The sequence below is a fragment of the Eupeodes corollae genome, chromosome 2 (assembly GCF_945859685.1).
Source record: "Eupeodes corollae chromosome 2, idEupCoro1.1, whole genome shotgun sequence".
NCBI classification, from domain to species: Eukaryota; Metazoa; Arthropoda; class Insecta; order Diptera; family Syrphidae; genus Eupeodes; species Eupeodes corollae.
Genome location: NC_079148.1, coordinates 19,169,031 through 19,194,492, shown reverse-complemented (window position 1 = coordinate 19,194,492; position 25,462 = coordinate 19,169,031). Strand labels below are relative to the sequence as shown.

Below are 25,462 nucleotides of genomic sequence, written 5' to 3'. Positions count from 1 at the left end.
AAAATGTATTATAGACATATTATACATTGTAAGCCTGTCAAACTTTTTCCCAAGTCATCTTCCATTTCCAGTAACAAATGAAATCATGTCAATAGCGAATGGCATCGTTGGAGTAAAGTAACTTGCTACAATGCTTATTCTCTAGTTTTTTTTGTGAACAATTACAGAAAAGAAAAAATACATACCATATTTTTTAGAAAATTTAATGTTTTTCTTACATGCCTATAGAGTTATTTTATAAACTAACAGATACCTACGAAAAAAATCATGGGAGCTTTTTTTTATAAAATTTAATGAGCTGTAATTTAGTAGAACAAATTTTTTTGATATGACAAAAAGTTTTCGAGATAAACGTGAAAAACTGAAACAATCTCCATGTTTCACTTAACTGCCGCTAGAGCTCCCGTCGGGTTCTTTTGGACTTTTTGTTGGGTCATCACCAGACATGCCTTAGTAAGTGTGCCAAGTTTCAAAACTGTTGGATTAGGTAGCAACATGTCAAAAAGCAACAATCCAATAGTACTAAAAATGGTATAGTTGTTTTATCGAATCCAAAAGATGTAGCGGATGCATTTAGTTCTTTGTTTGCGTTTGTTGGGCATAGTTCTTTTTCTGAAAGCATACAGACTTTATTTGACTGTTGCTATGAGATTGATCCTCAAGAAACCAGTTCGAACAGTTTCTTTTTTGAGCCAATTACATGACTTCGAATACTTAAAACAATAAACTCGTTAAATAATTCAACTTCTCATGGCAAAGATGAAATATCTAATATAATGCTTAAAAAGATTGGGCCAATTATGGTAGATACTCTGGGACGTTTCCTGATGATTTAAAAATAGGTATGATAGTTCCATTATTCAAAAAAGGAAGTAAAACAGATAAAGGAAACTGTAGACGAATAACTTTGTTGTCTTTAATATCCAAATTGCTTGAGAAGGTAATTAAAACAAGAATTCTGTCTTGCCTAAATAAAATAAACTTTTTGAGTCCATTTCAATTTGGATTCAGGGCTGGATTTTCCACTGAGGAGGATCTTCAAGAATTTTGCTGCATTCTACAAGAAGGTTTAGATGCTAACAAAAAGTGTGCTGGACTTTTCGTAGACATATCTAAAGCCTTTGATATGGTGAACCATAACATACTCTTGAATAAACTGTATAAAATTGGTTTTCGTCGATTCATCTGGAAATGGCTGGAGTCTTATCTAAAAAATAGATCACACAATGTAAAGTTGGGTGCAGCATAAGTTCTTCTAAAATATTCTTTTGGGAGTCCCACAGGGATTATTTTTGGTTTATATTAATTCCTTTATGAGGTAAAGTCAGGGCCTTTGCGAAGACCTTGACATTGCATACTGTAGCAATAGTCCTTTGAATCTAATAACAGATATTAACTAATGATGTTCACTTGTTAAGATTTTGGTTTGCTAAGCATGAGTTAATTGTGAGCAGCAAAACAAAGTTTTTCAGCCTAGGAGGTAGTATCTCTCCGGACATACCAATAATTTTTCATTCCCACGATTGCCTCAATCATAAGTTACTTTATGGTGAATGTAATGGTCACCATACTTGAGTATTCCATTCCATCCCAATGTTCAATGCAGTGGTAGATGTTTTGAAATTGAAAAAGTTGAAGACTATAAGTACCTCGGCATCTATATTGTAGAAAACTTTAACTGAGACAAACACTTTGCTATTTCAATAAACTATCTTCTCTCATCCACACGTTATTTCTGCCATCTGAAAAAGTATAACTCTTCAAATTTGTTGCAGATGGTTTATTTTGGCATTTTTCATTCCAAGTTGCAATATAAAATACCCTGTTGGGGTGGTACATATATCAACATACTTCAACAACTCACTGTTATTCAAAAATCAGCTATACGTAACGTTTGTAAAACCCATCGTGTAACACCATCAATGGAACTTTTTAGGTCTTTAAAAATTCTTCCTTATTTTTTTTTTTAAGTTATAAAAGTTATTTTTAAAAGACCTAGATATTTGAATAGTCTGATTTCTGACATACGAAGTCTTAGAAGTAATTCCATCTTAATTGTAAATATACCATTATTTCGTACGACAAGCAACAGAAACTCCTATTCCATTGCTTCCTGCAAAACTTTTTAATACGCTTCCTATAGACGTTCGTAAAATAAGAAATATTGGCGCCTTTTTTAAAGAAATAAAGTTATGGCTTCTTGCCGTAGACCAACAAGAAATAGAAACTTTGCTACGTTACACTGTCTAAAATTTAACTTATGTATACAAACAAATATTATTTGTTTGCTGAAACTTAACTTTCAAAATAATTTTAATTTTCAAATTTCTTTGGCTAAAACTATTTTTATTTTTTAATGCATAATTTTAAATGTAAAATTTATATTAATTTGTTTTTTCTTCCATTATAATTTTTGTAACCCCACACAAAATAAAATCGATGTGGCAGCACCACTGATTTTAAAAAATTATTGTTGTCACTAACTATTCTTATCATACAATATTATTGTTAACTATGTTTATGTATTCGAGCGCAATGTTATATTTCAATTCATTAAAAGAAAAAAGAACTTATCTATCGATTTATCTATATTTTCTAAAAAAAATACTTAAAATCTAATAACAATGCTTCGTATACCTATGATACAATTGGTTTGATTTTTAAATCTGTTTTTGTTTTTGAGATATTTTAGTCGAATATTATTTTTTACTATTGTTTTATTTTTGTTTAGGTTTTAATTTTTTAATAAGAAACCTTTAGATTATTTTTTTCTATCAGTTATCAACAAAATTATTCTTTGATGCATAAAATAAAACTCTACTTTCATAAGAAAATAGAAAACTTATTTATTAAATTTTTCATCTTCCTCGCAATCAGAACTTTTAAAAAATAAACATTTTACCACAACAATACAAAATCCGAATTTGGCAACTCTGCCGTTTTTATATCCTTCAACAAAATCGAATTCCACTTAAACGTGCAACATGCGTAAAGAACCATACCGGCCGGCATTGCAAAGGCACGCACTCTCTCAACTACTAAATCAAGGTCAACATAAGAGGCGAGCACGTGGTTGAGGCCGCTCCATGTTGTGTTTTGGTTTCATATCGAACAAGCGAACGGCTAAAACAGCTCTTCAAACATGTTGGATACAAATCTGGCGAAAAACATTTCTAACACGTTCCACACATTTGCGCAAAATTTTCCAACCCAACCGAAATAAGAAAACAAACGAAAACAAATACAAAAAGTAGATATATTCCCATTTCCCAAGTCCCAAAAACCAAGACAATGGTATGTTTGGAAAAAGGAAAATTCTGCCCAACAACGTATTCGCTATTGGCCTCCTCAGTCAATGCGTTGACTTCGGGTGGGCCGGAGCGAATGAACTATAACTCTCTAACGGTTAACGGTTTCGAAATCCAACAAAAAAATTAAATATTTAAAAGAATATCCCGGAAAAGTTTTTCAAAAAATAAAAAAAAAATTAATCGTGATCGGTCTTCCCAGTGATGAGAAGTGTTTTTGTTTCTGTTTATGGAAAAGGAAAAGAAAATATAAAATTTGTGCTGTTTTTCAATTTTCCAGTGCAATAAATTTTAGTTAAAAATGATAACCTCTTCCAGATAGTATTAAATGTGTTTTTGAAAAAAGAAGAATCAAAGTTCTTCAAAAAATCATAAATTTAAGTAACAAAAATCTCTTTAAGAAAAAAAAAATGTTAGAATACGACTCAGCAGATGAGGCAAATCAGGAGCTTCTTAAGAAACTCAAACATCTTGATGTTCGAGTTGAATCAGGTGAAAATCCTGAAGGGGGAGGTGGTGTTTTTAAAAAAGGCTCCTGGAAATTAGTCAAATGGAAATCTGCACTCAATCACATTGGATTATTGATCTCGCTGTCGATCTACTGCGGAGTGGGTGGTGTGGTGAGTTTAGAAAATAAAAGAAAATTGAAAATCAAATTATTTTCACCTGCTCACCTGCTTTTTGTGCTGCCATTTCTCTATGAGTGGGTGGATTTTCCATCAACAAAATATAAAAACATTGTAAAGGTGTTCAAATTATAGAATTATAACATTCCATTGGTGTTTCTTCGTTTCCTCTTCGTCTTCTTGTTGTTTTATTTTTATTTGTATTTTTATTAAATTTTAATGCCAAATTAACACGTGCTATATTATATAGCCTTTGGGCATTTTATTTACTTTTAGGCATATTAAAGATATTTTCCAGCTTGGAAACATGTTTTTGGTGTCTATATTAATTTCTTCCTTTTTGTTGTTGTTGTTTTAAGTTGGTTAAATGGTTTTTTGGGGTTTTTTTGAAAGAAAGAAAAAAAAGAGGTGTGTTGTTTTAACGTATGTCATAAAAATGTTTGAAAGTGATAAATTGAAATATTATTCTATTTTGACATGTTAACTGGAATATAGCTACACTCGTAAATTCGAGTATTAAAATCAAGTGCTTTCAGCTTAAGGTTTAGGTTAAAAGTTGTGGTGTTACACAAATTGTCATGTTGGACTTAAATAAAGTGGTTTTTTTACATAGCTCAATGAGAATGAGTACTTGAAGATTACGTGAGTTGAAACACTTTAGAAAGTACCTATACCTGCTACTTAGGTCTTACTATTTTTAGAATCACAAAATTGTAATTTTCGTTATGAGTTCGTAGGTACCTACCTAAATATTCAAATGTGCATTAGAAATTCCGAATACAAAGCTAAAGAGTATCAATTACTCAGAAAAGAAAATGTTTGGAATAAAGTGCTATTTTCACGTGCTACAAAGCACAATGGATTTTTTCCCCTTAGAAATTTCCCAAAAAAAAGGAAAAATGAAAATACCATACTTATGTAGATTGTGAATATCAACGTTTTCAAAAATGAAATATGTAGACTTTTCTTGTCAGATTTATGAAGACATTTTTATCATGCTCATTGCAAGTAGGTAAATTATTTGTGTTACTTTTTGAGAATTTGACAACCGAAAGGTTACATTTGAGGATTTTCTAGGAGTCAGATGGCTGAAGTAACCATCGGTTTTTTAAGTAAGAAAAGGCTATGGTAAGATAGAAGAGTTTAAGCAAAACCATAAGAACCTACTATAAAATGTAAAATGAAGTAAACAAGTTTCTTAATACAAAATTTCTTGGCCTTAAAAACATGGGAAAACTTTACATTTTTATAAAAAGTTAACGTTTTCGTTTTCGGTGCAAGTTTCCAAATTAAAACAATTTCCAGATAAAAATTAAAATTAAATTTGATTTAAATTAACTCTACGAATTTTAATTGAAAAACAAAATTCGAACCAATTAATCATTCTGCGAAAATTTCTGTCGAGATCCAAAACCTGATTCTTTAATTAAATTCAATTTTGATGTTAAAATTCAAAACAGCCGTAATATTTTTGTAGTATATGTATTATAATTTGTGTTTTATAATTTCTTTTGAAAAGAAAGTGTTATTTTGAAGGGTTATGAGAAAATAGGTTCTAAATGAGGTCGAAAAAAAATACAAAAACATTCTCAACATTCCTTAGAAAATTAGGCTTTGTTGAACGTTATGTGCTAAATTATGAAAAGGTTTTGTGGCAAGCAACAAATCAAAAAATGTTTTAACGTATAGGAAGCTATCAAAATCAGCTTTGGACATTAGCAATGTTTTCAATTATTACATAAAAAATCAATAATTTATTTTATTCTATTAATTTTTTGAAAAATTCTGATACTTTAAAATGACGGTAATGATTCGATATGCAACCAATTTTAAGACTAACTATTTTACAAAATATGGAGCAGTTTGAAAAAAATACGAGTATTTCTTATTAGAAATAAATTAGTACGATTCCAGTAAAATGTAAACACATTTTTTTTTTCAAAAATTTGATTGTTACTGCATTTTTGAATTTTCAAGAATTTCAATACTTTGTTGAATTTTATTTTATTATTCAATTTTTTTACTGTAAATTTTACTTGTCAAATACAAAATATGAAACCTACCAAAACAGTGAGCTATTCGAAATATTACAGGGTCCGGCAAAAAGATCTCCCATATTTAAGAAGGCAATGACAAATAAATAAACAATTTAACAGAAATATTTTATTGAATTTTTTAAATTAATTACTATGCCATTTTACATTAAATAAAACAATTACTTCGTTTTGAACATTATGTCCGTTAAATATTGTCCTCTATTATTAATACATTTACGAAGCCTTTCCCGGAATTTTTCCATTGCTGGGCGAGTCATTTGTGGTGTAATGGCTGCCACTTCCTGAGTGATTGCCTCCTTAAGTGCTTCCAAAGATGTTGGGCGATGAATGTAGACTTGGGCCTTTAAATGTCCTCAAAGAAAAAAATCACAATATGATAAATCGGGGGACCTTTGTGGCCAGGTAATGTCTCCTCGTAAAGAAAGAAGATGCCCTGAAAACATCTCTCTTAAAATGGCTAGTGAACGTCTTGGAGTGTGTGCTGTGGCTTCATCTTGTTGGAACCAGACTTCTTTGTTGTTTCTAGTAATATGAATTAAGTTTGGTTGGAGGAAAGTTTCAATCATGTAGCACCAAAGGAATTGTTTTCAAGAATTTCTTCAAAAACTGCTTTGCGAGTTTCATAATCTCTTTCATTTAATTTTTGTGCGATCATCATTTTGTAGGGATGCATATTAAGATGTGTGTGGAAAATTAGTCTTACACTCTTATCAGACCATCCTGACAATAAGTGCTGAACGCCTCGGAGATTGCTGGATAGACGCACTTACACGTGCCACATTATCCAGCATTGTTGCGGTTAAAGGTCGTGCAGACGATTTTCTCTTTAGCACAGAACTCGTTGCTCTAAGGTTTGGCAACCAAACTTGAATTGTTTTTCTATCCGGAACAGGATCATGTCGTCCAAGTTGAAATCGAATGCGAAATGCTCCCTGAGTTGTAATCGCAGAACCACCTTTACGGATATATTCCTCTACGACTAATGTGCAATCCTCACCCTGCCACGTCATTATGATAACTAAAAACGGCACGTAGACCCCTATCTATCTATACCCGGAATACCATTTTATCTAAAAATAGCTTTAAAAATAAACGTCTAAAAATACGGTAGGTTTTTTTGCCTGACCCTGTACCTCTTCTTGGAAAAAAATTAAAAACTGATCCATTTATAAATAAGTTGTCAATGTTTTTGGGGTAAACTTAGAAGTGTTTTTTTTGCTAAACCCTATAAGTAAGCCAATATCCAACAAGCATTTGACTTTGAGTTGCGACAAATGATTTTTTTTTTTAACTTATAGTTTTAGATGAAAATTAAAGAAGTGGGTCAAAATACTATGTTTAAACATTTTGTATGGTCAACACTTTGTATGATAATGTTTATATTGCTATAATTTAAGAATACTGTACACGGTATCTCAAAATACTATCAAAAAAGAATTATATTTTTGTATAGTTCTTAAACTTCCCTTAGAAAATATTTTATCTTTTATTTATTAATGAAATGAAATCAAAAAACAAGATTTTACTTAAGAGCCATCTTGATAAAAGATAAATAATATGCAATACCCATGTTTTGTTGGAAAATCTATCAATAGTATAGTAGAATTTTACACGAATACCATAAACAATATCCGCAGTATGAATACTACCGATACAATTTAAAGTAGAATCTTACTAAGGATGGGTTTTTGACATTTATACGGGTCTCTAATGGATCTTATATGATTTCGTTCTCAAATGTTGGTATGATTGATATTGCATTTGTATCTCGATGGCTTTGTTCGTTGAGTAGCAGCCCACTTGGAATTATTCGTTTTCCATTGCGAAAAAAAATCAATCGGAAACTGTTGATAATGTTTAGTTTTGTTAATGAAAATGGACTAACTGGGCTTATTTTACAAGAGAAAACAATAGAAAAGATAATTAAATTTTGCTTTTATTAGATTAAATTAAACTTTTTGTAGGTTCCACCGCACAAGAATATTTAAAAATGATTAAGTTTGAAAGCACTTTCTTAAATGCAAATGGTGTTTCGATGTTTCTTTTGAAGTGCAAGTGAGATAGTTTGATTTATGTTAAACAATGAAGAACTGAATAGTTCAGCACCATATAAGAATATGCTACCTACTCCAATTTTGTTTTTAATTTGTTTAAGACAAAACTATATTGTTTGTACACAAACATGCAAATAAACAGACCATAATGCATTATCTGTAAAACCAACTCCTCCACATAGGTTTTTCTCTCCAAATTTTGATTCGTCTCCGATCCCCGACAGTAATAGAGTCGAATCAAGCTCATTTTGACTCGATTCAGATATATAAAGAATTGAGGCGAGCTTCATGTTAATTTAGTGGCCTACGAACAAGCCCCTTTCTTGAAGTTTTTATTTTATGTCAAATTGTTTGGTTAAAACTGTTTTTATAGAACCTTAATATCCAGATGTTTTATTACTATTTCTTCTTCAAAATTGTCCATTTTATGAGTTTTAGTTGGTGTTGTTTCTGAAGTTAATTTTAATTTTTGATTTTCACAAAACTTTCTTCTATTTGTGTTTTGTATTTTGTATTACTATTCTGAAAGGTCTTCTTTCAGTTGTACCAATTTTTCAAACTAATCCGTTGGCAAGTTAAGTTTGAAATCAAACTTGCCAGATTTACAACAAACTGTGTTTAAATTTAAAGCTTAAACATGACAATAGCCAAAAAACAAATATAGAGAAGTTAGTAATTCAAATAGAAAGTGTGTTTACGCCATAGTGTCCCGTACGTTTGGGATCCCTTTTTTTAGTCGCCTAATTTTGTTTAACAGATAATTTTATACTAATATGCAGAATAGACTTAAAAAACAAATTGAGTAGAGGTTTTTTAAATTAAATTTAACTTTTAGTGGCTTAAATTTAATTATGAATTATAGAATTTGACGTGATATTAAAATAGCATAATTTAAAAAAAAATCAATGCATTTTATAGTTTTAAAAAAATTAAAAACTACCTTCAGGATTATTTGAATCCAATGAAGAATATCGTTTTTGATATCTGGTTAAATATTGAGAAAAATCAAATAACAATTTTGTACCTAAAACACACTACTAAAAGTTGTTAAAAATTGATTTTCGACTCGAATATTGCATTCAAACAATTTTTATCACGTTAGAAATATTAAATATTTATTATAGATTGGAATATTTCGAGAATATTGAAAATTGGTATTGAAAATTTTGTCTTACCGTAAGAAAAATCCAATCAGTATTTTTTTAAGAAATAAAAATTGGATTTTGATTAAAAATGTAAGAACAAACAAAAAATTTTGAAAACACGCTTATTTTATGATATGCTAAATATTGTTGCTAACTTGAAATTGCTACATTACTTTTTTGGACGAATTTAAACTGATAGAAAAATATTTTTCAAATCAAGCATTATAAGAAGACTGTAAAATATTGTTATTAATATCTTGTGAAAATCTTAGAAGTTATCAGTGTATTTTAAATTGAAGCTTCTTTTTCAATTTAGGATCTAAGTAAATTAAATATTAAAACAAAATATTTTTTTGGAGTTAGTTTGTCTAAAAGAATTAGTAGGAACAATTAATAATATTTCCTAAACATTAGAATAAAGTTGTTATTAAAATTATAAATATAATGAACCTTTTAATACAAGTTTCATACATCTCAATATTGAAATATGTAAACATTAAGCTGTTAATATATAAAAAGAAAAAGTATCAATCATTCTTTGTATTTTTTGTTCAATCTTTTAACATCGAGTCTGCGTTAAATCACTAACATAATCCATTAAAACATCAATAATATTTTGGAGAAAAAAATCTTCATTAGCAGAAAATTCTTTTGCATACCTTTGAACATTCCATAAATTGAAATCATATTCGATCTATCAAATCAATCATGTATTTTTTTTAGCAAAATTTATGTGTAAAAGAAAATTCTTGCTGAATAAATAATAATACGAAGTGTTACAAGAAAATTACCAACTTATTGGATCCATTCAGTTTAAGGTGAAGCAAACACTTAAGCTCAATTGAACAGAACATATGTCTTTTTCGTACCTGAGTATTATTCTAATCCCCAATTTGCATAAACTTACATATATGTATGTATGTACGTACATATTTTTAAAAATTCTTGAGTTTCTATAAAAATTATAAAAATATGATGTGTACCTGTTTTTCAAAATGGAAAGGTGCAAAATATAAAGGGTCTAAAAGTCTTGGTATAAATTCACAATATTTATGCTATGCCTATGGAATTGACATGAGGTGTATTTTTCTTGTACAGATACAATTGAATTACTAAACAAAATACAATCATTATGTTTTATTTTAAAAAGATAAACAATAATTTTGTTTTATTCTTTCCGTTTATACTTATTCATGCTTGAATGCTGCAAAATAAGATATATTTTATGTTTTTTATTTCTTGTGATTATTTTTAGCTTTTTCACAAGAAAAAGTGCAAAATCATCTCACCGTGGATTGAATATTTAATCAATGATGAGGTGAAAATGTACGAATCTATCGAATATGCACATTGTATTGAGGAAATCAATTTTTTGATACAGTAAGTCAAAAACGTGCGAATTATTTGGCGCCATGAAAGTGGTTTAAAATAATGTTTCCTCTTACAAAAAATGAGCTTCTCTACATGAGAAAGTAGGAACCTTTAAACGCCTTGAATGTAAAAGTGATTTATTTTAAAGGTGATTTCTAGATAAGGTATAAATTATTCAAGGTATTCAATGTCACATCAATTCCATTAGTGCGTGGTCTGGGTATTTAAGAAATCATTATTCTTTCATATTTCCATTAACCTGTAAAGCCATCAGCTATCTTCATTGTCATTTATCAAAAAACTTTAACTTTAGTATGAGGCTTCTCTCTAAGTTCTGATAACTTGATACTTTTCTCACTTTAAAATTAGCTCTTTATGGTTGTCAGCACTTAGATTGGAAATTTGAATTATTATTGTTTTTTGTTGTTTCCCAAATTAACCCATGAAATAATAATATTATTTTTAGTTTATTTTACAATATTTATAGCAATCATTAACTTAATTTTCAGTGTCCGTATAGCGTATGAATTATACGTCAATTATGAGGAATTTTCAAAACTATCGAATGATTAATTACAATTGACTTCCGATGCAACAGGAAGAAGTTCTTAATTGCATTTTGCGGTTCAATGTACAGTATTTTTGTTGCATGTGATTTGCGATTTGCGTTAATGAACAAAAGTCTTTCTGTACACAAACACTTTGAATCGAAATCATCAATTTATACCTTTTTTGTAGGGATGAGATAAATGCACTTTTAAAGCATATGAATCAAAAGGATATGTTGCAGTTAATATCAAAAAACCACGATTATAAAAAGGATTATTAAATTTAGTTATAGAGGCAGTGAATTGATAAAGTTCAATTAGCAAGGAAGTAGGATTAAAGGGTGGTAGAAATAAGCACCTTGCCCTCCTACCTCATGATATTCCTTTTTTTAGCTTCCCATAGGAAGTTATTGTAATGAATCCCATTTGTCGAATTGACATTTGACATTTCTCGAAATAATGATTTTTATAAAGATGTATGTACGTACGTTCGCGACGTTTTTTCATCGCCCATAGCTCAAGAACCAGAGAGATATCGACTTTAAGAAAATGTTGTTATGCAGATAATAATACAGATTCAGAAAGGGCTCTCAAGAAAATTGCGTGGGCGGTTTTTTTACCATAGCAGTTTAAGAAAAATGTGAACATTTTGATTAACCCTTAATATCTCACAAACGTATAACGTTAGAGACTTGAATTAAATTTAATATTGTATTGTAACATGATAAAAATAAATGTATTTTTGGAAAAAAATTAAACTAACGGTTTTTTTTATAAATCAACAAGAAAACTGAAAAACAAATATCTGTTAATTCGAAAATTTTAAGAACAAAACAATTTTGTTTAACAAAAAAAAATTGAGAAAAATCTATTTGGCAGTTTTTTTTACAAAAAATTAAAACCTAAACAAAATTGAGTTTCGACGCAAAAATCTTTTCAAAACTTTGGCCTGAAACTAATTTAATCTTTTAAAAAATATTATTGTTTAAATTGAGTACCATTTTGAGAAAAATCGAACTGACAAGTTTGTTGAAAAAAAAACCTAAAAATAAAATAACAAAAGTTGGTAAAAAATAAATTTCGAAAAGATATTCAAAACTTTCGGATATTGCCTTTAAACTTATTTTATCTATAAAAAACATTTTGTAAAAATCGAATTGGCAGTTTTTTTTTTACAAAAAGTTAAAAACCTAAACAAAATAAAAAACAAAAGTTGGTAAGAAATAATTTTCGACTTAAATATCTTTTTAAAACGTTCGGATATTGGCATTAAGTTATTTTTTTTTAAATATTGTTTTCAACATTCAGTAAGATTTTGAGACAAATCGAATAGACAATTTTTTTACAAAAATAAAAGCCTGAAACATATTAATGTAAGTTGGTAAAAATTGATTTTCGACATACATATCTTTTCATAAATATGAGATTATGGCTTCAAACTAATTTCTCTTATAACAAATATTGTTTTCAAAACTCGATTTGAGAAAAAACGAATTGACAGTTTTCTTACAAAAAATAGAAATCTAAAAAAAAAACAATATTGAAACTTGGTAAACATTGACTTTTGGTTTAAATATCTTTTCAAAAAGATTGGCTTTAAATTTATCCAACAGTTCGTTTTTTTCACAAATTATTTCATTATATGTAAAATATTGTTGAGAACTTTAAAATTTTTAAAACTAATTCAACTGACAACTTTTTTTAACACAACACGAAAACCTACGAACTTTTAAACAAGAAAAATCAGCAGACGGAATGGGAAGTTATCAGTGTGGGTCGCATCCCAGCCTCTTTTTTCTAATTTACTTGCACAAATGGGACGATCTTTTTTGGGCCTTGTTCTTCTTGAAATTTATAGTTTGTAACCTTATAATTTGAGTGCAGTAAGACGCGACCCACATTGCTAACTTTCCGTTAGTGCCCTACAAATTCATTATTTTATTGCAATTAGACAGATTGACATTTTAAAATCTACAAAAATTAATAAATTCAAGCTGTTTTTTGTCGAAATATTTGGGACACAAGACTGATTAGTGTAAAATTTTTGTTAGGATTAAATTTATCGTGTATGAAATTTTTCTTTTTTACCGAAAGTTTGCACCAATATTTTTCTTATAAGATAAAACCATTTTAAAGTCAATACCTTAATTGGTTCCCAAGATGATTGGGTAAAAAACTAATTTTAACAATTTTTACTAGTTTTGTTTTTTAAATTTAGTATTTTTTTGTAAACAAAATTTTCAATTCGATTTTTCTTGAAATTGCACCAAATGTAAAAGTCGTGAAATAATAATAATTTTTTGTTTGGAAAATATTCGATTCAGGTAATCTTTTTAAGTTTACACTTATTATACATAATTTAATTTAACTAATTGTTTGTATAGAACATTTTCAAATTATTTTTAAAAATATTTTGGTATGAAATCATTTAGTTCTCATGAATATTGAATATATATTTCGCATTTCTATTTCGTTAAGAATGTTGACTCGTCTTTAAGATATTAAATTTAAAAAAAGAAGCAAAATTATGTCACTAAAATCACCGGTGAATCATGAGCAGTACATGGCCAATCTATGTTTTCTTTCCCTATTTATTTTTCACTTTAGGGGATGTTAAATTTGTACTACATTCTTTTGAACCATCAGCTTATGAGACTTGGTATGACTTTGGAGTTTCTGATTGTGTATTACAGCATATTTTTTAACCTCTTTCTTAACCATTGCAATTTTAAGGTCACTATGTAAATCGCTATTCTAGTATATATATATTTTTGTTTCATTAAGTTTGACAAGCAATTATTGCGTCACAACACTTACTTTATAGACTGCATTTTAAAATGTTTGTGTAGCCTTTGCAACGGATCTATCTAACACCAATGTTTTAGTATCAGTGAAGCCTTTGCGATGGATCTATATTGCACCAACATTTCAGTATCATCAGCAAATTTGGCCATGATAGCTTTGATATCCACTGAAAACAAGTATTTAAATAAAATATACTAGATTAGTCCTAAGAGAGACTTCCTTGCGGATCACCTGGCTTCATTTCTTTGGTTTCAAGTAAATTGTATTGTATCGTGGCCGAAAGAGTCGGTTTTTAACATATTGTTTAAGTATGTATTACTCAAGTTCTAAGTCCCAAACCTTGTCAAAGGCTTCACTAACATCTAAGAATATAAACCGAGCATACTTCTTTTTTCTTCAAGTGTTATTTTCACCAGCAGTAGCCAACATTAACGATAATTGGTACTTGTGTTCAAAAAATTGTTTGTCTTCAGTAAAGTATCAATTATTTTTACATACTTTTTCAGTATTAGAATATTTCCATTTGATTTTATTGCATCTTAAAAAATCAAAGAAACACAAATATTTCCTAGAATTTAGTTTGTTTTCGTAATATTTGCATTCACTTTCAAAAGATGAGTTCATTTAATTTTTAAAATGTTTTTAATCCAACTTCCTCCGATGAACTGCATAAATATATACATTTGATGATACGATACGAAGTAATTTGCATTATAAGTTGTTTGACCATGAAAAATATTTGAATAAACACCTTTCCCAAAATTGCTAATTTAAAAATGAAGACTTGCTCTGTTGTGGTGTTTTGTTTTTGCTTTTTTTTAGATAGATTTTTGAAAGAAGAAATTTTCTTCCTCAACTGCTGGATACAATTTTTTTGTAAATATCTTATTTATTCAAGTTTTTATGATTTCAACTAGCTAATTGTTTGTTTTTCTTATAACACAAATTTGCTTTTTTTAATTTTTGAAATTGAAAAACATTCGGAATTGGTTTTTGATAGATTATTGGAGATTAATTGATTATAAGGAAACAATTTATTCAATGAAATATTTTTTTTCAAATCTTTGTTTGTATTTTTATTTTACCTTTTTCAAATTGTTGGGGAATTAAACAATAAGGTGCTAAAGATTTTTTACTTTCATGAAATAAAATAAGAACAAAATGTTTAGTCTGTTTTGAAGTGATATAGAATAAGTTTTTGTGAAGAATCTTTGTCAGAATTATGAAAGGATTGTATGTGCAATTCAATTTCTTGTTGATATTTCGAAATTGCTTAGAAGTTTCAATTCTTGTTAACAAAGGGGTGGCATAACTTGAAAGAATAATTTCAAATAACCCTTAATAGGCAAGGAAGTCAATGATGCTATTGAAAATTAATGTTGAGTTAAATTTCAAAAGAAAGTAAATTTCTAAAATATGATTTCCTTTCTTCTTGTCACTTGCGCCATCAGAATCATGCTCAATTTTTCACTTCCTCGAATCCATAATCCATATATCCTTATTCGCATCCTTGTTATTTTAATGCTTGAAGAAGAAGGAATGTTGTTACTCTTGGTTCTTGTACAATGTGAAGCAAATCAGCTACCTACGTTACTTTCTTCATCGAGACAATATTCCCTTCCGAATAAATAAAATTATGTAGGTGCTTCATTTTTATTAATCTTCTCTGTTACACGTTAACATTGATACCAACAAAAATAAAAAACTTTGGAGAGTTTATTTTTATCGGAAATTTATTAATCGAAAAGCAATCTTATGATCTAGAAATGTCTACATCATTAACAATTTGTTAGGTTTTTTATGTGAATTTTATGAAAAAATTGCCATTAAAAAGATTTTTTTTTTTTGAAAATGAACATTTTGAGAAGTTTTTGTTGTTTTAAGGATGTTTATACTTTTGTAATTTAATTTTAAACGGCCTTAAATTAGTTCCAAATGAAAAAATATAATTTCATAAATTGTTTAGATCTTATTTTCGTCTTTTACAATTCCTGATGTAAGTGGTTAATTGAGTCAAAGAAAGATTGATAAAAACAAATAAAAAATAAATGTTGGGAATGGACAAGAGTGAGTTAAATGGTTTCCAGTTTTGGCGGATGGGATACTTTTATGTATGTTTATTGTAAGCTCTTGGGTTTGGTTAGAAAAATCTCAATTGAATTTTTCTAAAATTTTACAAAATGTCAAAAACGTAATGTTTGTAGTATATTTTATTTTGGTTGGAATGCCATTTTCGTTCTTAAAATTTTCGAGTTTAAAATAACGTGTTTATACAAAATCGATTTTATTTTAGCAAAAATCAACTAATAGTTGATAAATAAATTAAAAAAAGAGTATTTGTGATCTCGAATATTAACCTACCAAAAAATTATGTTAAATCCGGATGAAAGAGATTGTTTTATTAACAAAAAATAAAACATTCAAAAAGTAGAACCAAAAATAATTATGGACTCAAAGATATTAAGAACAAATAGAGATATTGCCTTAAAAATTATTGCACTTAATAAAGAAAATTGTTTTTAAAATTTGGTTAAGTTTTTGAGATCAATTAAATATCTTAAGCAACAAATTATAAATGATTGTTAAACATTTTAAAATATTGTTGTTTACATTTGGTATAGTCATACAAAAAAATGAAAGATTGGTTTGAAGACCGGAATATCTCGACAAAAACAGCTAAAACTATAGTTATTGATTGCATACTTTATCAATGTTCGGGGTATAGTAAAGTTACATTTACCAAAAATCCCTTAAGAAAATCTACTACAATAAATATGGTTCTTGTTTTGTAACTTGAAATTTAAACCAAGTTCCACAAACTTGGATTTTTTTTTGAAGCAAATTGTGACACTTTATAAAAACACCTAGGAATCCTCTTGATTATATTTGTCTGTCAAGGTTATTATCATTTTTCAATTGTAATTGTTTGTGTTGTGTCGGTTTTCGGATTTGCTTTAATTTGTTTAAATGGATAATTTATTTTTATTCGAGTGTTGGTGCAGTCAATTGCGAAAGTGACTCTAGGAAATCCAGATATATTTTAAAATTTTTGGAAGGTTGATAATTGTTCAGAAATTGACTGGGCCATTTTTATAAACTGTCTTAATTTCGAAGCAAATGCATTGGCCTAGCGAGCAGAAACGACACTTATGCAGACTGACTAAGACCGTGCATATTAGTACAATCGTCTTGAACCGTTTTTATTTTAATTTCAGATAACGACTATACAAAGTCATTAATCGCACCTAATTACGACCCCAGTATTTTAATGGAAGCCATAACTCCTCACTCAGCACTTGCGCTGGATTATACCTGATTTTGTATATTTATCTTTTTCTGTTGGTTGATGGCTGAATGTCTAATAATTGAAACTGCTTTAAAAACTAGACAAATCTAGCACACATTTCCAAAATTAAATAATTAAATAAGAAACACTTATTTTTTTTATTTCAGAATAAATTTGACACATTTGGATCTTATTCCTTTGCTAATACACCTTCTTCGGTGCTTTACATTAGTAAACGTCACTTAGAATAGGGAATTACCTCTGACCCTTCGATATTGCACGTTTATTATTTCGTCTGTTAAACTGCACTTTTAAGTAAAAAAAAGATACAAATAACTTAACTTGTCGACACATAATGAGGACGATATTCAAAAACAAAGGCACTCTATATATATATGGGATGTCTTTGTTCAAAAACATGAATTGTTTCTACCACAGAACTAAATATATATAATATCGGCTATTCTGCGTACACTAAAATAAACTCCTGCCAAAAATACTGATACACATTGAATTGGTTATAGAAAAGAGGCTGGCATGCGACCCATACTGATAACTTCCATCCCGTCTGTCCATTTTTCTAGCTCAAAAGGATTGTAGGTTTTCGTGTTTTGTTAAAAAAGTTATCAATTAAATTATTCTAAAAAAAAAAACAAAAATTACCAACAATATTTTGCATATGATAAAATAGTTTGATTTCAAAATTTATATTGGTTAACGAGATTTTTATTCGAAAACCAATTTTTACCAATTTCTCTCAGTAGCATTTCTAAAAAGTTTTAATTTTTAACATAAACAAATACAAATTGGATGAATGAAATTAATTTGAAGCCAATATTTTCTATCGAGATATCAGAACCGAGCATCATTTTTTTTTATAAAAAAAACTCTCAATTTGATTTGTTTCAATTTTACCTGATATCAAAAACGTTATTCTTCGATGCACCAAATTGTTTTGGAGATACGAGTAAAACCATTTCTTATACGTAAAGTTTAAGAGGTGACAATTTTTTTTCAGTTTTTTAATTTATAAAAAAAAACCATAAATTGTATTCTTTTCCAAAAATATATTTGTTTGGTATCACGCTACAATATATAATATAAACTTTAATTAAAGTCACTAGCGTTATTGGTTCGTGAGATATTTAGGGTTAACCAAAACTTTAACCTTTTTTTATGCTATGGTAAAGAAAACACTGACGCAATTTTCTTGAGAGCCCTTTATGTATCTTTCTGCATTATTTTTATCTGTATTTGAATTCGATATCTCTCCTGGTTCCTGAGCAATGGACAACGTAAAAACTTCGCCAACGTACGGACGTAGGAACGTACATACACACTCACGCACAGACATCTTTCCAAAAAATTAATTTCGACCTTGAAACGTTGAGAAATGTCAAAATTTTCAATTCGATAAATCGGGCACATTACAATATATAATAGTTCGGAAATTTGGTAAAAATTGATAATCGGTTCTTGATATTTGATTCATCCATTTTTATTTGTTTCTATAAGAAATAAAAACTTTTTAGAAATTCTACCAAAATTGTTAAAAACTGGTTTTCGACCAAAAGTCTCGCTAACAAAACTGATTTTGAAATACAAATATTTCATTATACTCAAAACATTGTTGACAATTTTGAAATTTTTAAGAATAATTCAACTGACAACTTTTTAACACAACACGACAAACAAGACAAATGGTCAGACGGGATGAGAAGTTATCAGTGTGGGTCGCATCCCAGCCTCTTTTTATAAAATATGTATTCACCAAAAGTAGTACCCGTGGCATGATGGTTAGTGCGTTGGACTGTGCGGTTCAATGACGATTCCTTGGCAAATGCCATAATCGCCGAGCAAACGGGACCAAGTCCTTTGTTAGTGACGAAGGTTGAGCTTCAGCTCATCTTTAATTCAATAAAAAACAAAAAGTCAGCAGGTGTCGATGGTATATCCAACGTTGTACTAAGACATTTACCGACGGAAGCAATTGACATTTACACCACACTCTTCAACAATGCACTGAATAATGCATATTATCCAGTGCATTGGAAGACCGCTGTGGTTCATCCTCTCCCGAAAAAGGGAAAGGACAACTCCAACCCGTCAAATCTTCGGTCGATAAGTCTTCTTCCGAGCATCAGCAAAGTTTTCGAAAAGATCATTAATAGGGCTCTGGCTAAGTGGGCTGCGGACAACAAAATAATTCCGGATAAACAGTTCGGGTTCAAGGCGGGTCATGACACAATTCATGCTGCGTCTAAACTCGTTTCTGATATCCAATGGAATAAATCAAAACAACAATGCACAGGTGCTGTTCTGGTTGATTTGGAAAATGCCTTTGACACCGTATGGTTAGAGGGTCTTTACCTAAAACTGAGCAGGCTTGGCATAAGCAAGCCATTGTTGTACATACTTTATGATATGCTTAACGGTAGAAAGTTTGTTGTCAAAAGTGGCAATGTAACTTCTACCACAACATTCTCAATTAAAAATGGTCTTCAACAGGGAGCGGTGAATTCGCCGATTCTCTTCAGCATTTACACCAGCGATCTGATAGGTAGTCTTACAAAGGCAATTGCGTACGCCGATGATATAATTGCGTACAGAACGGCCCGAAAGGTTGAGGTTATTAGAATTCTCTTGCAGCGTGATTTCGACAAGATTCAGCGATATTGCGACGACTGGAAACTGAAAATAAATGTCCAAAAGTCGGAGACAATTCTGTTCCGGACTCCGTTGGCTAGGGCCACGAGGGATACGTGCAAGAATTGGCGCAAGATGGTCATCGTTGATCTTCATGGGCAGCCATTGGCGAGCAAAAGTGTAGTGAAGTACCTCGGTATGTGGTTAGATCAGTATTTATATTTCGACAGACATATAAATGCTGCTCTGACCAGGGCCAGAGGAGCCTTCGCTCTGACGAAACGGCTGTTTTTTAGCAGTCGGCTTGACCCCAGAGTGAAGGTAATTTGCTACATGGCCCTCATACGGCCAATGATCGTTTATGGTTGTCCTGTGTGGTTCAACGTTGCCCCTTCCCAGATGGAGAAGTTTCGGGTGTTCGAGCGGCAGTGTTTACGACGCTGTACCGGCTTATATCGAACAGCCGAATCTTCTTATGTGCATTACTATTCCAACGAAGTCCTATACAACGGGGCTCGAATCAACAGAATTGACAATTTCGTGATAAAACTCGTTCGAGGTCACATTGCAAGAGCTATGTCTTCGACCAACAATTTAATTTTCGGGGCGTTCTATCCGAACGACGAGTATTTTGAGAGTGCACGCTTGAGCGGCTTCATTCCACCAGAGGCATTCCTCTTTTTAGACAAATGCGGTCTGATACAGGATAGATTGGCAGTCCCGTTAATCTACCACGTCAGACGAAGAACCGTAGATAGGCGACTCCCGTACAATTGGGACGTCATGGCACAAGGCGGAGCAGAGCTCCTTCGGTTCAGTAGGGCTGTGTCCGAACGGGACCGAACTGATAGGGTGAAGCAGGAGAACCAGTTTTGGTGGCTTCAATCGGCACTTGATAGTGGGTAGTTGGGATGGGGTTTTAAGCCTTGGCCGGCTTACATACTTGTTTTATAGTTTTAGGGTTTAGTTTTAAGTAGAATAGGCATGGTGGCAAGAAAAGAAATAGAAAAAAAAAATACAAAAAATACAAAAAAAAAAAAAAAATAAAAAAAAAGAACAATAAAAAAAAAACATGGATTAAAAAAAAAAAAAAAAATAGACAACAAAGTATGAAAAACAAAAATGTTAGATAGTTAGATTTGCTGCTGTGGTTGTTCTAGTTTTAAGTAGTTTATAGGTAGAATAGGTAGTTTAAGTTAGTTTTTAAGTTTTATTTAAGGACCTTATTTTAAGTAGTTTGTAAGTAAAAATAAATAAAAAAAGGTTATTGATATTAGTTTTTTCAAAATTTTCTAATAAAAACAAAACAAATAAAATTTAAATAGAAGTAAAATAGATCTTAAGGCCGAAAGGCATTAGTAATTAGTGTTATAGTTTAGCTTAGAGTGTCCGTATGGGACCATTAAGTTAGTTGTAAGTTATGGATAATTAGGCTAGTTTTATGAATTTTTGTCTAGATTTAGGATAGGTTTAAGATTGAATAAATAAAAATGAATTTGAAAAAAAAAAAAAAAAAAAAAGTGCGTTGGACTGTCATGCAAGGGGTCTTGGGTTCAATCCCTGCCTGCGCCACCTTAATTTAAAAAAAATATTTTCGCGGGTACTGCCTCTTGCGAGGAATTGACAAATCCTTCAAGAGTAATTCTTGTCATGAAAAAGTGCTTTCTCAAACTAGCCGTTCGGATTCGGCATAAAATTGTAGGTCCCCTCCATTCCTGACAACATTACTCGCACACTGGAATGGTTGAGGGTTGTAAGTCACTAGGCCCTGGTTCACAACGGACTGTTGCGCCACCCCATTTGATTTTTTTGTATTCACCAAAAAGTTAATTTTTGAAAGAAATTTAAATTGTTGTGTTTTTGTATTTCTTATTTGACAAAAAAAAATAGTATTGTTTACAATTAAAAATTATTTAATGGTAAACAATATTTAAGTTTGAATGAATTTCTTTCGGCAATTCAAAAATGTATTTGAAGTTTGCGCACTATTTTTTTTTTCTAATGCACACAATTTTTATTTTTCATTTAAATTCAATTTGAGTTTTAAGTTGAAATTCTTACTTTAATGTGACTTATGTTTGTCCTTTATTTTAAATCCAAATAATTGTATCTAAAATTGAGTTTTTTAAAAATTCTTAGTATTTCAATAGTTAGTAAACAAAAAAATAATACATTTTTTTCTAGTATTCAATTTTTTAAATACAAGAATTATTAAACTTTTTGAATTTTTTTAATATACGATAACTTTGTTTTTGTAACATTAAACATCTGATCTATGAATCACATATTGCCAAAATATTAAAATATATTTTGTATAATCAAAATCTATTTATATATGTGCAAATGTATGTTTGTAATTGTATGGAATTTATTTTGGATTTTGGCCCAGACGGTAGACAGAAATCACGCGAAGGTGAAAAAATAAATATCAAATCGGTTTAGTAATGATGAAAATGGTATAATGCTGGATGCCTGGTATTTAGTCATCATTTTAATGTTTATTATGTTTATATGTAAAATATACATATATACAGAGTTTGTATGTAGGAACAACAAATATGATGCTAAATTTATCGCACAATGTTTTCTAAATTAAACTCTTCGATTAATTTGTTTTCTTTTCGAATTAAAAATAGAAAACTTGAAAAAAGAATATGTATAAAGACAATCTAATCATATTTGGATGACATGACAAATGTACAAGCTGGGAAAAGATATTACCATTTTTGAAAATGACACAAAAAAGACAATCATTTTTGTGGAATTTTTCAGAACACTTTTTTTGTGACAAATTTTGCTGACTGCTTTTACGCCACCCTATAAAATGTGATATTAAAAATAATTAACCGAAGGAGACACTTCACTATATATGTATAAGACTTCAAAAAACTCTGTTTCAAATAGTGAGTCCTCGAATATACCACCAATATGACTGTAACACTAAGCTCAAAATTGACAGCGTGTCGAAATTGTTGCTATTCGTATGTATATAAACTCCTTTATATATACAAAAAAAACTATAAAAGAATGCATTTTTTCCTTCTTTAATGTCTTCAACTCACGAAGGACTTCCTCTACCTCTAGAACATGTGATGTACTCCTTTTGACGTTAATGTATTTTGTGTTAACATATAGTAACAGTTATTGAAGCTATATTGACAGAAAATGCATTTGTTTATTTTTGTATGAGAGGAGTGGATTGCACAATATTTGTTTAATGTTTTTCTTTTCTTTTATGTTTCGCCATGTGAAACACAGGTTTTTCTTTTTTTTCTCCTCATTTTCATCCTTAAATGGCAAAAGAGAAAAGTGACTTTCAAAAGCGCAAAATGTGTCCTTGGAATATTATTATTGTTGTTTGGAAAATAAAAAAGGTAATTGAAGAATGAAATTAAACTTACCATCATCGTGACATCTTTTTGGCGCCCCAATAATATCGAGGAGCAAAAAGAAGTTAAGTAGCGTGTGAAGTTGTCATACCAAACAACATCTTGGTCTAAAGATGAAAAAACAATAAAAAAAGCTTTCTCAGAAAGAAAGCAACATAAACATTTAGAGGACTTTACTTGTCTTATATTTACAAGGAAGTAAAGCAGGTAGGGTTTCAATTTGGGTTGAAAATGTCGTTCCTATCTTAGATACATACATATATATATAAATATTCGTTTCTGATGGTATGAACCATCTAATTGAAACAATATTTGAAGAAAAGGTTAATTTATATTTTTTAATATAAATGTTGCCTTTTGTTATTGTGGAATATTATTACCGAAGATTTATTTAAAAGTTTAAAAACAAAATTTATATTAAATTTAATAAATACTAGTAATTTAAATAATATGTAAATAAGAAATTAAAAAGGGTTGCAATTAAAAACTGAAGCCTTATTTCTGTTGACATTTTTGAGACGCGTTCAACTAAATTAAAAATATTTAGAAGTAAAATTTTACCAAATGTGAAAATTAATATATTGTACAAGACAAGAAAAGACTGAAGTGAATATCTTTATTGGTTTTTCAAATATTTGAGTTGAAACTATCAATTTTTAAAATAGTGTACATAGTAATAGCCATTTTTTTTCAAAAATGATATATTTTATAAATAAAAAAAATTGATTTTTTTGAAATTTGTTCAAAACTATTGTAAATACATATTTTAAGACAAAATTTATACTTTTAATTTTTATATTTGGTGGTAATTGAGATATGGATGACTAAAATAGTTCTACAAAAAATACTCAACATTTTGAATAAGACCTATCAGGCCCATGATAAATTTTGAATTTAAAGTTAAAAATACAAAAATTTTTCCTTGTTTGAATACAATGAAGGGTTTCGGTTCACTAACCCTTAAACTGCTATGAAGTTTAAATGTCTTGCACTAAAGTTGGGGCATTTTAAAGATTGAAATTATACTGCTACACTTCGACATTGTGCTTATAAGTTTCGAATTTTGAATTTTAGATAATACACATTAAGAAATGGTGGTTTTGAACCTACAGCGAAAAATTAATTAAGGAATTCAAAAATTAAAATATTTAATCATGGGAAAAAAAAACTTTAAGATTTCGAATAATTTTTCACTAAAAAAAATTATTTTTGTACGTCTTTTAAAATTTTTGGGAAAAATACAATAAAATAAAATGAAAAATCACCAAAAAATGGTTATACTATGGCAAAAATTATTAACTTCCCATTGGAAGTTATTAAAATGGGTCCGATCTCTAAAATTGAATATTTTGACGTTTCTCGACGTTTCATGGTCCCTAGAGTCGAAATAAAAGATTTTTAGAGAGATGTCTGTGTATGCGTGTGTACGTTTGTTCATTCGTCCGTACGTTCGCGACGTTTTTTGGTCGTCCATAGCTCAAGAACCAGAAGAGCTATCGATTTCAAATAATTGTTGTACAGATAATAATGCAGAAAGATGAAGAAAGGGCTCTCAAAAAAATTGCGTGGGTTGTTTTTTTTACCATAGCAGTTTAATAAAAGGTAACAATTTTGGTTAACCTCAAATATCTCACGAACCAATGACGCTAGAGACTTGAAATACATTTTATATAATATATTATAACGTTATTCCAAACCAGTATATTTTTGAAAAAAGCCAATTAACAATTTTTTTTATAAATCAAAAAAACTGAAACAACCTCGAAAATTTTACGAGCAAAAAATGATTTGATCTTCAAGACAGTTTTACTCGAGAGTTTTTTGATAAAAAGTAAAAACCTAAAAAAAAACATTACTCAAAGTTGGTACAAATTTAATTTCGACTCAAATATCTTTTCAAAAATTTGAGATATATGCTTCAAATCAATTTTATTTCATAAAAAATATTGTTTTCAACATTCGGTACTTTTAATAAGAATATAACAGTCAGTTTTTTCATACAAAACTAAAATCTAAATCTGCTTTCCGATAACAGGTTTGATATTAAATAGCCCTCTATTAAGCAGAAGTAATTTTTTGAACTGTCATCTTTCGACATTTGACGAGTAATAGCACTACACATGCTTTAACAACGCTTGTGTTATCAAAATGTAACCTGTTTTTGAAACACCCTATATCAACCAAATATTTCTAAAAATTTTAAAAAAATAACTAATGGTCTAAAATA

General features: G+C 29.5%; 1 protein-coding gene across 2 annotated transcripts in view; it reads left to right on the top strand.

Annotated features, from left to right (window-relative positions):
* The first annotated feature begins 3,284 nt into the window (after positions 1-3,284).
* The window catches only part of LOC129947126 (TWiK family of potassium channels protein 9), a 103,868-nt gene continuing 81,690 nt past the window's right edge, over positions 3,285-25,462 (top strand). Inside the window, exon 1 of one of the 2 annotated variants that reach the window (XM_056057567.1) lies at positions 3,285-3,928. In XM_056057567.1, coding sequence (XP_055913542.1) covers positions 3,719-3,928 — 210 coding nt within the window. In that variant the 5' untranslated portion in view covers positions 3,285-3,718. The remainder of the gene's footprint in view (positions 3,929-25,462) is intronic. The other variant, XM_056057566.1, reaches the window with a different exon arrangement.